The sequence below is a fragment of the Vulpes lagopus genome, chromosome 23 (assembly GCF_018345385.1).
Source record: "Vulpes lagopus strain Blue_001 chromosome 23, ASM1834538v1, whole genome shotgun sequence".
In the NCBI taxonomy this organism is placed as follows: Eukaryota; Metazoa; Chordata; class Mammalia; order Carnivora; family Canidae; genus Vulpes; species Vulpes lagopus.
Genome location: NC_054846.1, coordinates 45,758,121 through 45,774,601, shown reverse-complemented (window position 1 = coordinate 45,774,601; position 16,481 = coordinate 45,758,121). Strand labels below are relative to the sequence as shown.

At 44.4% G+C, this 16,481-nt stretch overlaps 1 protein-coding gene across 1 annotated transcript; it reads right to left on the bottom strand.

Annotated features, from left to right (window-relative positions):
- Positions 1-247: 247 nt before the first annotated feature.
- METTL3 (methyltransferase 3, N6-adenosine-methyltransferase complex catalytic subunit) lies at positions 248-15,581 on the bottom strand. The gene is made up of 11 exons (XM_041738206.1): positions 15,297-15,581; positions 5,446-5,663; positions 4,947-5,351; positions 3,428-3,603; positions 2,625-2,841; positions 2,222-2,409; positions 1,820-1,858; positions 1,529-1,637; positions 1,342-1,407; positions 1,081-1,193; positions 248-461 (listed from the first exon to the last, which is right to left on the bottom strand). Exons 1-11 carry the CDS (start codon positions 15,394-15,396, stop codon positions 350-352), a joined length of 1,743 nt encoding a protein of 580 aa, XP_041594140.1. The 5' UTR covers positions 15,397-15,581; the 3' UTR covers positions 248-349.
- Positions 15,582-16,481: the final 900 nt, after the last annotated feature.

Below are 16,481 nucleotides of genomic sequence, written 5' to 3'. Positions count from 1 at the left end.
GAGAAAAAGCTGTCCTAGAGAACCCCCTTCTTGATTACGATGTTCACGTAGTACTAACTGCTAATCACTTTGATCCTATACAGTATAATCAACATTTTAATAATTTGTGTCCACTCATTAAATTTGAACCCTTACAACCCAATGAGGTAGATAGTATTCCCAACTTACATATAAGAAATCCTACTGAGAGATAAGTTACACAAGATCACACACTGTTAAGTGGCAGAGCCAGATTTTGACCTTGAAATCCCAACTATGATACAAACTTTTATTTAAATAAGGGGAAAAAAACTATTGTACAAATAGTACTCTTCAGATGCAGCCTGCAGAGCCATGTAAGGAAGTGCTTCTATAGATTTTTAGGTTTAGAGATGATACCATCTGGATACCTTTGCTTGAACCGAGCAACCACATCTGGGTCTAGTAGGTGGATCCCATCCAGTTGGTTTCCAAGGGTGATCCTGAAGCAAGAATAAAGGGGTGAACCAAAAAATCCTAGAATTAAAAGGCTTAATATTGTTAAAAGATACATACCTTTTATTAAGCCTGCCTATCCTCTCATCAAATATTCATGCCAATTTTTTTAAGACCTTAACATTAGAATAGTATTTGGTCGTATGACTGGTTAGGAATTGGGCACAGATTTTGATGTTAAAACAGGCTGGATCTGTATTACTCAAGGGTAACAGACAACTAACCAGGCGTACTTCACAAAGTTGCTGCCAGTCAGTATATTTTTGGATAAATAAAATGCTAGCAGCAGGTCTTTCAAAGCTCTACTAACAGGATGAAAGATACTAAAACTGTTGACAGGATAAGTGGATTCTTAACCACCAGGGAGCAGATTCAATACATCCCATAGAATAACTGACGAAGACCCTTAGTAGAGACCCTAGAGAGCAGAGGTTTGAGTCTTAAAACCTGTTGGGTCTCCAGTGTTACGTTGCAGAACCCCATAGAACAGTTTAAATACAAGCTTGGATGGCTTATGAATCCTCTGAAGCCTGTTTTTAGACTATAATGCGTCTAACATCCATTCTCAACCATAAACGAGGGCTAGTGTGTCTTCTGGTTGCCTACCAGTTGGGCTGCACATTGTGTGGTCGTCCAAATAACTCAATCTTGCGAGTGCCAGGGGACAGTCTCTCAATCATGCCATAGATTTCATCTGGTTTATGACTGGTAGAACGAACCTAGGAGAGCAAGGCTCTAGTTAACTTTTAAGTTACCAAAGACTGCAATTCTAGCCCTTTCCATTTATGTTTATGATCAAATGAGAGAACCCGAAACACACCTGACTTGAGTAATGCAGAAGGTTTGGATGCCTGGGGAAGCACATACCTCAGCTACGATCACATCGCAGTCCAGACCCTGGTTGAAGCCTTGGGGATTTCCTTTGACACCAACCTGCTCACCACAGAGAACAGATTACCTTATGGAACCCCAGCATTTGACCTTTTTCTCAATAAGATGTCCAACAATTCCTCTTTCTGCTCAACCTATTGAACTGGGCCCTGTTGCTGCTCACCAAGCAGTGTTCCTTCCCATGGTTCAACCAGTGACCTGTACGGCCTGTCCGAATGATACGCTGCAGTTGATTTGTCTTCACCCAAATAATTTCATCTACCCGTTCATAACTGTGGGACATAAGAAAGAGAGCTAGAGCTTTAATCAGGCTTTCACAGTTTAGGGGTAGTACCATTTACTCTACGAGGCAAGGACTCAAAGGGAATACTCTGGGAGAAGAGAACACATCTCAACTACAGCAATTCTCTTTTTATTTCCATCAAAAGAAAGCAACACAACAATCACTACTTACCCCCAGAGATTCAGACATTCTCTGCCCAACTCCATGGCCCTAAAAAGAAAAGGGTTAAACAGCTACTTGCATATCCATATTTTTTAATCCCTTCAAAATACTGAAGTGTTTTCAGTAGACATTCCATGTACATTTACATGCAAGACACCATTAGGGCAACAGGATGAATCTAAGAATGGAAATATAGTGTCTATTCTCAATGGCCTTACTTTTCACAAGGAAAAAAATGGTAAATAGAATTTAGGTATCATTTGTGTTATAAACAGGCATTAGGTCTCAGTAGCAAAAAAGACTGACTTAGTCATATAATAGCAGGGCTAGGAAAACCCAGGATTTTATCCCCACCCAGTACCTACTCTGTACTATATCTGCCCATACCTACATATCTTTGAACTGCATTACCTGCCTGTGACCCAGAGGAAGAGAAAGCCATCATCCTGCAGTACTGGTATGTTGAGCCTGCGCATCTCATCATCTGTCAGGGTCCCGTAGGGCAGCTCCATGTGAATATCCCAGGGTGGGTCAGCCATCACAACTGCAAACTTGCCCAAGATACTGACGTCCAGGTAGCGGATATCACAACAGATCCACTGCATAAGGTGGTATTTGGTCATCTTTCCTTCCTTGACTCTCAGATTCATGGCCCCAGTCCCTCTTTTCTGTTTGATTTTCCTGTTCCCTTGTAAATATGTATATCCCACACCATTCCCAATCAGCAAAGGTGATTATGCCTGCTTTCCTACATGTATGGCTGCCCTACTCAGAAGTCCCTAAGCTGAAGTAAGTTTTCTGAGCAGACAGTTACCTGAGGAGGGAAGAGTCGATCTGCATTGGAGTCCCCTCCAACACTCTGTGTAAGGGCAAGCTCCTGGCTAGGTGTATGGTCTTTGCTCCCAGGAGCCTCAGAATCCATGCAAGCATCAATTTCATAGTGAACATATTTGCAGGTATCCATGTGGAAACATGTGTTAAGGAAAGAACAGTCACCTAATGACTCATCAGTGTGTTTATTGATGATTCGTCTGGGAATTTAAGGGAGGGAGAATGAAAATCAAGACGGTATTCCAGAGTTAGATCCCATAGTTCAAGTTCTAAATTGTTTAAAATTTTTCTTTTTTTTTTTTTTTATCCTCTCCTAATTTTATCTTTAGAGCTTGCTCCAAGAGTTTTCACAGAAAGGAGGCAAGTGACATGGAAATCCATAAATAACACTAACTAAAGAATTTAATTCCTCTGTAAGCAAAGACAACTTTCTTAGGACAGGAAAGAAAGGCTTTTTGGTTAGAGCTGATCTAAGAGCCCAGGTTCCTATTTCTTCTAAGATCATCCTCCTTCCAGAGAACCTTAAGTTGTACAGGGCTTCAGAGACAAAGATGCCTTAATACTGCAAGAAAGGGACATTAAAAAGAAAACATCTGTTTGGGAGTGCAGTCTATTTCCTCCCATAGAACACTACTTCTGAAAGTACACCTTCTAAGATAAATCATTAAAACCGTTTAATAATAGGATCAAAGACAGAACCCCAGTGACTGGAAGCAATGTGCTAAAAAGGAATGACTGCTTCCAGGAGCCCTGCCCCACCCCCTACCTCTCTCCCTCCCAAGACACCTGAAGTGCAGCTTGCGGCAGGGCCTGTCAGCATCGCTGGCTTTCATGCACTCCTCCTTGGTTCCATAGTCACAGAATTCTTGTACTTGGGCCCGACCTCGTGAGCGAAACTTCTCAACAATGGACTGTTCCTTGGCTGTTGTTGTATTTAATAACTCTAGGATCTCCTGACTGACCTGTGACATAAGAAGTCTTAGGCTTAAAAGGGTTTGCAGATAAAATGAGCCCTAAACCACCTCCCTAAATTCTACGTGACAGTGTCATGTTATAAGTGGTCAATGAGCTAACCTGATATGGAAAAACTGGGAAGGAAGAAAAAAGGAAAACTGGAACCCTAAGAGAAGAGATTGGTCACGGGTTCAGTCCTTTCTCACAAATCTGCATTTGGGATGGTATTAAAATATAAGCAGCCTGGTTTCTACTGCTAAGCATTAAGCTAACCTTCCCTCCCCAGGAAAGCAATCCTTTCTACCAAAACCACTTCTATTTACATAACCAAGACACAGTAAGTACTGTACTGTTTAGCTGTGTCTGTGCAACAGTTCTGTAAGGGAGGGTACTCTGTGGTTGTCCTCACATTACAGATGAGAAAACTCAGGCTCAGGAGAAGTTAAATTAACTTCTTCATATTTACACAGCTAAAAGTAGCAAATGGATAAGAATTCACGTAGGCCCAATATTTATATTCAGAACCACAGTGAACTGCCAATTCACATTGTTTAATCATCAGTTTCCATAATTAATGGTCCATGTAACTCCCTTCCAGTATCCATCTCCATTCATCTCCTATTTCTATATTTGTGTCCCTCTTCTGTTGACCTAATGATTCTTCCAATGATAAACATTCTCTAAATCAGTTTCTCAACACTGGCATTATTGACATTTGGGGTGAAGTAATTCTTTGTTGTATGGGGATTATTCTATGATTGCAGGACACTTGGCAGCATCACTTGCCTCTACCCACTAAATGCCTGTAGCACTCCTGTGTTAGGACAACCACAGTATCTCCAGACATTGACAAACGTTTTCTGGGGGTAGGAAAGGGAGCAAAATTATCCCCAGTGGAGGGATGCCTGGGTGGCTCAGTGGTTGAGCAACTGCCTTTGGCTCAGGTCACGATCCCAGGCTGCCAGGATCGAGTCCCGCATCAGGCTACCCATGAGGAGCCTGCTTCTTCCTCTGCCTATGTCTCTCATGAACAAATAATTAAATCTAAAAAAAAAAAATGTATATATATATATATAAATTATCCCCAGTTGAGAACCACTATTCTAAACCTTCAACCCTACAGCAAGAACTCCTCTTTGTCCTTAGGGGTAAATCCCTCCCAAAGCTGTAATTAAAAGTATATATGTAAGGATTGCCTGGTTGGCTCAGTTGGTAGAGCATGCAACTCTTGCACTTGGGGCTGTGAAAGTCTGAGCCCCACAATGGGTGTAGAGATTACTTAGAGATCTTAAACACACATACACACACACACCCAAAGCATATGTATACAAGCATTTCCATCTACCCCTACCTTCTTACTCTGTTGTTCCTTAGTAGACTGTTGGTTCAGAAGGCTCTCTATCTCCAGATCAACATCTGAGGCAGCATGTTTCCTTGATTTCTTGGTTGGCTCCTTGGCTGTTTCTGATGCTGAAGAGGCCAGACCAGAGGCCAAAGAGCTCGCAAAGGCAGCTACTGTGGTTGAGTCCTGCTCTGCACGCCGCTTCTGCCCTGTGATAGTCCCTGCTACCTCCCCAGGGCCCTTCTTTTCTGCCACCGCGCCCATCATGGCAGAAAGCTTGGAATGATCAGCATAGGTCACAAGAGTGGGATGCGCGTCATCTTGTAAGAGACCTCGTTTTACCTCAATCAACTCCTGAGCTGCAAACTTCTGTAGGAGGCTTTCCACACCATCTTGAGTGGCAGGGGCATCTGGCTAGGGAAGGAGGGGAGGGGAAGGCAATAAGACACTGGCCATGAACTGAAACAAAGGAGTAGTATCTCCCAACCCCGTCTTTTCAGGTTATTACCGTGGAGATGGCAAGACGGATGGACACAGCATCAGTGGGCAATGTTAAGGCCAGATCAGAGAGGTGGTGTAGCAATTTCTTCTCTAACTCGGGGTCTGTAGCTAGTTCAGGAACTGCGGAAGCTGTGCTGGGCTTAGGGCCCCCAGACGTGGGCACAGTAGGCACTGGGCTATCACTGCGAAAGTTGGGTGACAGCGCTGCCTCTGGATTTCGTAGATCTAGAAGTGAAGAGAAGTGAAGAAAATGACACAGGGCAACCACCGTAGGTCTATATGCTCCTTAGGAGTCAGTTCTCCAGCTCGTACTTTCATTTCATGTAAAGAATATCTGGCCAAAAAAAAAAAAAAAAAGAATATCTGGCCAAATTTAGCACTAGATCACCTTTCCTCAATCATATACAAGCATTCACTGCTTTGCCGAGATAATCCTGGATTTTCTGTCAACCACTTACCTTTTCTCTATTGGGTATGAGGTATTTTCCTAATTCCTGTGCCTGCTGTGTTTCAAAGGAAATTAGCAGCATGGTAGATTTAAATGTCCATGGGGATCCCTGGATGGCTCAGCAGTTTGGCACCTGCCTTTGGCCCAGGGTGCGATCCTGGAGTCCCGGGATCGAGTCCCACATCAGGCTCCTGGCATGGAGCCTGCTTCTCCCTCCTCCTGTGTCTCTGCCTCTCTCTCTCTCTCTCTCTCTCTCTCTCTCGTAAATAAATAAATAAATAAATAAATAAATCTTTAAAAAAATAAATAAACGTCCATACCACCTCCCTTCAGTCACTCTAAATGACAACTGAAATAACCCAAATTTAGGGGCACTTGGTGGGAAAGTATGTGAAGCACCTGCCTTTGGCTCACATGTCCCAGAGTCCTGGGATCAAGCCTTGAATCTGGCTCTCTGCTCAACTGCAGTCTGCTTCTCTCCCTTTGTCTGCTGCTCTGCCTACTTGTGCTCTCTGTCAAATACATAAAATCTTTAAAAGTAAAGGTTTGATTTTTAAGTAATCTCTACACCCAACTTACAAGCCTGAGATCAAGAGGCTCACACACTACTGACTGAGCCAGCCAGGTGCCCCTAGACTGCGTCCTTTAACAAACACAAAAATCTTAAAAAACATTGTGGAAACCCTGGTCACCAAATGAGATTTCCTGACCATTTTTCTCACTTACCCTACTACTTTATAAACCAGGTAGCCATCACAACCTTAACAAGACTTAAGAATTCAAATTAGGATAAAATACTACCTTTTAGGAAGCTTAGTATCTATGGATCGTTTACTTAAAATACAGATGGGGGCATCTGGTTGGCTCAGTCGGGAGAGCATGCGATTCTTGATCTTGGGGTTGTGAATATAAGCCCCATGCTGGGTGAGATTACTTAAAAGATTACTTAAAAATAAAATCTTTAGGGGCACCTCAGTGGTTCAGTCGGTTAAGCGTCTGCCTTCAGCTCAGGTCATGATCCTGGGGTCCTGGGACTGAGCCCCACATGGGTCCCCCTCCTCAGCGGGAGCCTGCTTCTCCTCTGACATTTCCCTGTTTGTGCCCTCTTTCTCTCTCACATAAATAAAATCTTTAAAAAATCAGGATTTCAGGGACGCCTGGGAGGCTCAGCAGTTGGGCGTCTGTCTGCCTTCGGCTCAGGGTATGATCCGGGTGTTCTGGGATCAAGTCCAGCATCAGGCTCCCTGCGGGGAGCCTGCTTCTCCCTCTGCCTGTGTCTCTCCTTCTCTCTCTCAAGAATAAATAAATAAAATCTTTAAAATATATATATATAATGGGGCTAAAGGAAGATGTAGAGAAGTTTTAAGTCAATACTCAGGATACGGTCATTTGTTAGGCAGCTATGTAATGTTTACTATTTTAGGTAAGCCATAAATTATTATCCATTACCCCTCCCACTTAATTCATATTCAAACTTTGTGCCAAGTATCTTACATATGTTGCTGCCATTAGTATGAGTTTTATTTTGTTTTTTAAAAAAGGCTTAAGGTACCTGGGTGGCTCAGTTGGTTAAGTATCCAACTCTTGGTTTTGGCTCAGGTCCAGATCTCATGGGTCCTGAAATTGAGTCCCCTCATCAGGCTACTTGCTCAGCAGGGAGTCTGCTAGAAGATTCTCTCCCTCTGCCCCTCCCTCCACTCACCAGTGCACCCTCTCTAAATAAATCTTTTAAAAAAATGAATACCTGGGGATCCCTGGGTGGCTCAGCGGTTTAGCACCTGCCTTTGGCCCAGGATGTGGTCCTGGAGACCTGGGATCAAGTCCCACATCGGGCTCCCTGCATGGGGCCTGCTTCTCCCTCTGCCTGTGTCTCTGCCTCTCTCTGTGTGTCTCATGAGTAAATATATAAAATCTTTAAAAAAGAAAATAAATGAACACCTAAAGGGATGCCTGGGTGGCTCAGGGCGTGATCCCGGGGTCCCACCCAGAGTTTCCTTCCAGTCTTTATTATTATTTTTGTGTGTGTTAAGATCATTTAATGTAAGATCTATGTAAGATTTTTTTGTCTTAGAAAAATTTTTTTAGTTTAATTATTTTTTAATTTTAAAAATTAATCTCTACACCTAACACTGGGGTGGAACTGACAACCCTCACCAAGATCAAGAGTAACATGCTCTGAGGCTGACCCAGCCAGGTGTCCCTTACCATCTTATAAAATTTAAAGTATACAATATAGTATAAGTAGATATCTACAACTTATTTAACTTGCATAAATGAAGCTTTGTACCCTATGACCATCACCTCTCCACTCCCCTCACTCCAGCCCCTAGCAATCAGCATTCTACTATGACTTTACTATTTTAGATTCTGTCTCAAATATGACCTAGTGAGATTATGTAATATTTGTCTTTTTGTATCTGACTTATTTCACTTAGCATAATGTTCTCTTTGTCCACCCATATTGTCACAAGCAGCAGGACTTCCTTTGTTTTAGGGCTGAATAATATTCCACAGTATGCATATTCCATTTTCTTTATCCAATCATCCAATGATAAACAGGTCGTTTCCATACCTTGCCTATTGTAACACCATGAACACCGGTGTAGGTACCTCTTAGAGATCCGGATTTCAATTTCTTTGGATACCTAGAAGTGAGATTGCTGGAAAATATGTATGGTAGTTCTTTTTTCGTTGGTTTTTTTTGAGGAACCACCATACTATTTTCCATAATGTCTATACCAATTTAAGTTCCCACCAACAGTGAATCAGGGTTCCCTTTTCTCCTTGCCAACATGTATCTTTTGATTTTTTTATTTAATAACAGCTGTCCTAACAATTATGAGGGGATATCTCATTATGGTTTTTATTTGCATTTCCTTGATTAGTGATGCTAAAGAACTTTTCATATACCTGTTGGCCATTTGTATGTCTTCCTTGGAGATCTTTTACATCTTGATTTTGCATATTTTGCTTTTTGCCACGTGACTTAAAAGAAAATGAGAGCACGCTCACTGATTAAAATGTCAAGGGGGGGATGCCTGGGTGGCTCAGTGGTTGAGTGTCTGCCTTCGGCTCAGGTCATGATCCCAGGGGCCGGGGATTGAGTCCCGCTGCGGGCTCCCTGCAGGGAGCCTGCTTCTCCCTCTGCCTGTGTCTCTGCCTCTCTCTCTCTGTGTCTCTCATGAATAAATAAAATCTAATAAATAAATAAATAAATAAATAAATAAATAAATAAATAAATAAAATGTCAAGGGGCCCTGGGTGGCTCAGTCGGTTAAGCATCCAACTCAGTTATCAGGTCAGGTCTTGTTCTCAGAGTCATGAGTTCAAGCCCCACATTGGGCTCCACACCCAGTGTGAAGCCTACTTGAAAATAAGTAAATAAAATAAAGCATTTTCCATGATTTCAAAATTTCAGTCAGTGCTTTAGAAGTGCTCTCGTAAATGTAATTGAACCTAAATTCTGTTTGGGAACATAACTTATTCATTGCCACGTTACTTTTCATTACTGCCACAATAATGGTTCTTAAGGTACTTAGCTTAAACATGTAATATCACATTACTTTTTTGATAAATATTTTCTCTATTAAGTTTATTTGAAATGAAACCCAGAATCTAACAGTTCAAAGAAAAAAAGGAATCTACTTATTATTGTTACATCTGCTTTTACATTTAAAATAATAATATGGGATCCCTGAGTAGCGCAGCGGTTTAGCGCCTGCCTTTGGCACAGGGCGCGATCCTGGAGACCCGGATCGAATCCCACGTCGGGCTCCTGGTGCATGGAGCCTGCTTCTCCCTCTGCCTATGTCTCTGCCTCTCTCTCTCACTGTGTGCCTATCATAAATAAATAAAAATTAAAAATAATAATAATAAATAAAATAAAATAAAATAATAATATGTAGGGCACCTGAGTGGTTGAGCATCAGCAGCCTCTGGTACAGGGCATGACCCTGGGCTCCCTGCATGGAGCCTGCCTCTCCCTCTGCCTGTATCTCTGCCTCTCTGTGTGTCTCATGAATGAATAAATAAAATCTTTAAAAAATAAAAATAAATGAAATAAATAAAACATCTTTAAAAAATAAAAAAATAATATCTAATTTTGGTTAAATGTTAAAACTCTGGTTTTCCTTCCTACCATCTGAATTATCTACCCAACTTTTCATGCAAATGTTACTTACTATTTCTAAACTAAATATATATTTTAAAGATTTTATTAATTCATTTAAGAGAGACAGAGAGAGAGAGCACAAGGAGGAAGAGCACCCAAGGGAGAAGGAAGGTACCTACTGAGCAAGGAGCCTGACATGGGGCTCCATCCCAGAACCCTGGGTTCCTGACCTGAGATGAAGGCAGACACCTAACTGACTGAGCCACCCAACCATCCAGGCACCTGCAAAATAGACATTTTTTCATCTAGATTTTGAACACTCTATCGCACATTATCTCAGTGAGAAAAAGTAGTGATTTTGCTCCAATTTTATTGTCAATGAACTGAAATTGTGCTTTATAATTAACCTACTGCTACTATCAAGAATATAATCATATAAACATTTCTTCTTCATATACAGTTTCCACTTTCTCCACTTAGTAAATGAATTTAGCTTTTTTTAAAAAGATTTTAAGTAATCTCTACACCCAATGTGGGGCTCGAACTTAAAACCCCGTGATCAATTGAGCCATCTAGGTACCCCTACATATGTTTTGACTTATGTATAATTTTTCTTTAAGATTTTATTTTATTTATTCATGAGAGAGACAGAGAGAGAAAGAGAGGCAGAGACACAGGCAGAGGGAGAAGCAGGCTCCATGCAGGGAGCCTGATGTGGGACTCAATCCTAGGACCCCGGGGTCACGCCCTGGGCCGGAGGCTGCTGATGCTCAACCACTGAGCCACCCGTGTGTTCCTAGAGCTTATTCTTTGGTTAAAAGCTCCACTGAAGAGAAACAAAATATTAGCTCAAGAACATAAAAATATGGACAGTCGATTAATATAACACTATATGTTAATTATACTGTAAGTGTATACACACACATATATAGCCAGTCTACTAATGTGCTTATTCCTAAAATATCAACATCTATGTGCACATCTTCAGTCCCACTGATGAAACATACTGAGCAGTTCACATATTTACCATGTTCTAAGCCTGGCCAACTCTATTTGTTTCAATTAAAATGAAATAAAAATTTATTCACAGTAATCATCTTCATCTGAAAAATCTGTACTTTGGGCACCTGGGTGGTTCAGTCAGTTAACCATCTGACTTTGGCTCAGGTCATGATCTCAGGGTCCTGGGATCGAGCCCCATGTTGGGCTTCCTGCTCAGCGAGTAGTCTGTCCCTCTCCCTGCTTATGCTCTCTCTCTCTCTCTCTCTCAAATAAATAATCTTTAAAAAAAGCTGTATTTATTTATCTCTATGGAAAAGTTTGGTGAGGGCACCTAGATGGCACAGTGGGTTAAGCATCTGATTCTTGGTTTCAGCTCACATCTCAGTCTCAGGCATGAGACAGAGCCTCACGGGGCTCTGTGCTTAGTGTGGAGTCTGCTTCAGGCTCTCCACCACTCCCCCCATCCCCATGTGCACTCACATCCTCTAAAATAAATAAATCCTTTAAAAAAAAATGTTGATTCTTCAAAAAACTGAAAATAGGGGGCACCTGAGTGGCTCAGTTGGTTAAACGACAGACTCTTGGTTTCAGATCAGGTCATGATCCCAGGGTTGTGACATCGAGCCCCATGTTGGGCTCTGTGAGCATGGAGTCTGCTGGAGATTCTGCAGCACCACCTCCCCGTGCCCACCCCCAGCTTCCCCTCCACACCCACTCATACACATTCTAAAATTAATCAGTTAAATCTTTTTAAAAATCAAAAGTAGAATTACCATATGATCCAGCAATTTCACTTCTGGATATACATCCAAAAAATTTGAAGCTGGATTTTTTTTTAAGATTTATTTATTTACTCATGAGAGACGCAAAGAGAGGCAGAGACACAGGCAGAGGGAGAAGCAGGCTCCCTCCAGGGAGCCTGATGCAGAACTCAATCCCAGGACCCCATGATCACACCCTGAGCCAAACACTCAGCCAAGGATGGACACTCAACCACTGAGCCACCCAGGCACCCCAAAGCTGGATCTTGAAGAGATTTGTACACTGATGCTTATAGATGCATTATTTACAATAGTCAAAAGCTGGAATACACCCAAGTGTCCACTGCCAGATAAATGGATAAACAAAATTTAGAATATACAGAGGCAAGGGGGGGGGCGCCGCCTCAGTTGGTTAAATTGCTACCTTGGCTCAGGTCCTGATCCCAGGGTCCTGGAATCAAGCCCTGCATCGGTGTCCCTGCTCAGCAGGGAGTCTGCTTCCCCCTCTCCATCTGCCCCTCCTCCTGCTAGTGCTTTCTTTTGCTATTTCTCTCAAATAAATAAAATCTTTTTTGTAAATGTGGTAGAAGCATAAAATGGAATCTTCTTTGGCCTGAAAAAGTGAAGAAACTCTGACACATGATACAACAGGATGAATCTTGAAGACATTATGCTAAGTGAAATAAGCAAGCCACAAAAAGACAAACACATTAGGATTCTGTTTATATGAGGTATATATAGAGTAGACAAACTCATTGAAACAAAAAGTGGGACGATGGTTGCCAGGGACTATGCAGGAAGGGAAAATAGGGAGTTATTGTTTAATGTGTACAGAATTTCAGTTTTGCATGAAAAAGTTCTGGAGACTGGTCGCGCAACAATGTGAATATACTTTAAGCTACTGAACTAGACACTTAAAAATGGTTAGGATGGCAAGTTTTTTGTGTATTTTGCCACAATTGAAAAAAAAAAAAAAAAAGCTGTACTTTAAAAATGTCAAACTAGGGCACCTGAGTAGCTCAGTGATTGAATGTCTGTCTGCCTTTGGCTCAGGTCATGATCCTGGGTCCTGGGAAGAGAGTCCCGCATCAGGCTCCTCACAGGGAACCTGCTTCTCCCTCTGCTTATGTCTCTGTGTCTCTTAAGAATAAATAAAATCAGGATGCCTGAGTGGCTCAGCAGTTGAGCGTCTGCCTTCAGCTCAGGGCATGACCCCAGACCCTGGGACCATGACCTGAGCAGAAAGGAGATGCTAAACCGCTGAGCCACCCGGGCGGTCCCTGTTCTTTCTTCTAATCAATTTGGTTATTCCCAAGAATCTATTTCTTTGAGACACAGAAAGAGCATGAGCTGGGGTTGGGCAGAGGAAGAAGTTGACTCCTTGCTAAACAGGGAGCCTGATGTGCGGCTCAGGTCCTGGGATCCTGCCCTGAGCCAAAGGCAGATGCTTAACCTACGGAGCCACACAGGCACCCTCCAAAGAATCTGTATCTTTGAGCATTAGGATTCTTAGGAAAACATGAGACACACTCTGCTGGTTTATTAATCAAGATTTCATGTAAGATATAACCAAAGGTGGGGATCCCTGGGTGGCTCAGCAGTTTGGTGCCTGCCTTTGGCCCAGGACATGATCTTGGAGTCCCAGGATCAAGTCCCGCGTCGGGCTCCCTGCATGGAGCCTGTTTCTCCCTCTGCCTGTGTCTCTGCCTCTCTCTGTCTCTCATGAATAAATACATAATCTTTAAAAAGAAAAAAAAAAGATATAACCAAAGGCTTGCTAAAAATGTAGGTCATTCAATTCTTTTATCTCAGGAAATAAAAATTTCCATACTACCTCTTGATTTTATAGCATTATTGAAATCTGATACTTAACTGTTTACTATTATGTATTAAGCTCAGTGAGAAAAGTGAAGGACATTAAATGAACTAAAATGTATTCAGATCAGGGGATCCCTGGGTGGCTCAGCGGTTTAGCGCCTGCTTTAGCCCAGGGCGCCATCCTGCTAGAGTCCTGGGATGGAGTCCCAGGTCCGGCTCCCTGCATGGAGCCTGCTTCTCCCTCCTCCTGTGTCTCTGCCTCTCTCTCTCTATGTTTATCATAAATAAGTAAATAAACAAGTCTATAAATAAATAAATAAATAAATAAATAAAATAGAATGTATTCAGATCATTAATGACTGCAAATACCATGGACAAAAAAATCATTGGGAGACCTTCCTTAGTTTGGCTTTTTTGTTTGTTTTTTGGAGATTTATTTATTCATGAAAGACACATTTTTCCCTTCCCTGTCTGCAGTTATTGTGGAGTCATTCAGTCAGCATTTTACATACTATCATAGCGTCATTCTGAATTTTTATAAGCATCAATCCTTGATCCCCAACTAAATTCTGACTCCGAGAGCAGGAAGGATGTGTCTACTTTGTCTATCTACACATATGCCCACACTGCAAATCCTCAAGACATGTTTGTCTATTATGATGTCAGAGTCCTGACAAGACACCTACTTTCAGCCACCACAACGCAAGCACATGCACCGAGAGGGAGCAAGGCCCGATGTAGCGGAGGACTGCATTCTACTACAGCCCGGGACACACTGCCACAGGGTGGCAGGGATTCACTCTCCTTGCTCAGCCTCCTGGTTGATTTGCCTTAAATGATCCAGAGCTTGTGCTGGGAGAGAGGCGGCTGCAACTGCACAATCTTTTGAGGCTCCTTCAAGTTTTAGGGCTGACAGGCTGCAAAAGGAGGGCAGGAAAAGTTTAAAAACAGGAGAAACACTGTGGCGCCGGGGTGGCTCAGCGGTAGAGCATCTGCCTTGGGCTCAGGGCCTGACCCGGGGTCCTGGGATCGAGTCCCGCGTTGGGCTGCCTGCGTGGAGCCTGTGTCTCTCTGCCTCTGTGTGTATGTCTCTCAGGAATAAATAAATACAATCTTTTAAAAATCATAATAATAATAAAAACATAAAACATAGGGCAGCCCTGGTGGCCCAGCGGTTGGGCATCTGCCTTCAGCCCAGGTCGCGACCCCGGGTCGCGGGATGGAGTCCCCCGTCGAGCTCCTCACAGGGAGCCTGCTTCTCCCTCTGCCCGCGTCTCCGCCTCTCTCTCTCTCTGTGTCTCTCGTAGATAAATGAATAAAATCTTTAAAAACAAAACCCATAAATATCCGTTTTCAGGTTTCTGCTCGGGATGCAAACGGCCGGGGCAGCGCGGGGACCCCAGGCCCCCGGCAGGTCTGCGGCCCGAGCCGTCCTCCCCTCACAGCGCCCACGGGAGCCAGGCGGCGGCCGCCGAAAGCCGTCGCCCTCCCGGGGGAGAACGAGGCGCCACAGCAGAAGACAAGGGGGACCTTCCCGCTCCGGGGGGCGGGCGCGAGAGGCCCGGCACAGGCGACGCGCGGCGGCCTGGGGGCCCGGGGGCCGAGCGCCGCCCCCGCGCAGCGACCCCGCGGGCATGAAGGCCTCCGGGAGCGCCGCGGCCGAGGGCTCTCTCGCTCCGGGCCCCCGCCCCCGCCCGGGCCCGCGCCCCGCGCCTCACCCAGGTGCCCCGAGTCCTGCTTCCTCCTCCGCTGCAGCCTCTCCCGCAGCGAGTCCAGCTGCTTCTTGTGGGCCTGGATCGAGCTCCACGTGTCCGACATCCTCGTCTCTCGGCCGAAGGCGCCTCGAATCCGGCGCGCGGGCTAGCGCCTCCCGGGGCGGCCACGGGAACCCTAGCGGCCGCGCGCCGACGCCCCCGGGCTCGCCGGAAACGGCCGGGGCCACGCGCTCGCCCGGCACTCACCTTCCGTTTCCCGCCCGCTAGGGAGGAGAATGCAGAGCCACCTGAGGTATTGGCAGCACGGCGGAAATACTTTCTAGGGGCGCTCTCTGCGTCTTCCGGGCGCCGTGAAGCTGTGGTTGCCATGTCCGTGCCTGGCAGCGCCTCCATGTTGCTTATACAGGCGCGCGGCCATGTTGCATCTGAGGGGCTGAGGACTTCAGGCAGCTCCGGTAAAGCAGCCCGGGCAGCACACATCTGCATTAATTTTTCTCAGATTGTATTTTTTTTTTAAGATTTTACTTATTTATTCATGAGAGACACACAGAGAGAGGCAGAGACACAGGCAGAGGGAGAAGCAGGCTCCATGCAGGAAGCCCGACCCGGGACTCGATGCTGGGTCTCCGAGGTCACACCCTGGGCCCAAGGCAGACGCTCCACCGCTGAGCCCCCCGGGCTGCCCAAAGATTTTATTTTTTATTTTTTTATTTTTTCCAAAGATTTTATTTTAAGCAATCTCTACACCCAGAGTGGGGCTCAAACCTCCAACCCCGAGGTCAAGAGTCACCTCCACTCACTGAGCCAGTGGTTGCCCTGGTTGTTTTTAATGGAGCCTTGTGAATGCAAGCTTTGGGAGCCCCTGATTTGTCAAATGTCTACAGTTGGCCCTTGAATGACATGCGTTATTTAAAAAAAAAAAAAGAAAAAAGAAAAAGGCAGTCCGGGTGGGTGGCTCAGCAGTTTAGCGCCTGCCTTCGGCCCAGGGTGTGACCCCGGGGTCCAGGGATCGAGTCCCGGGGTCCAGGGATCGAGTCCCGGGGTCAGGGATCGAGTCCCGGGGTCCAGGGATCGAGTCCCGCATCGGGCTCCCTGCAGGAAGCCTGCTTTTCCCTCTGCCTGTGTCTCTGCCTCTCTCTTTGTGTATCTCATTAATAATAAACTTAAAAATTAATTAACTTAAACATT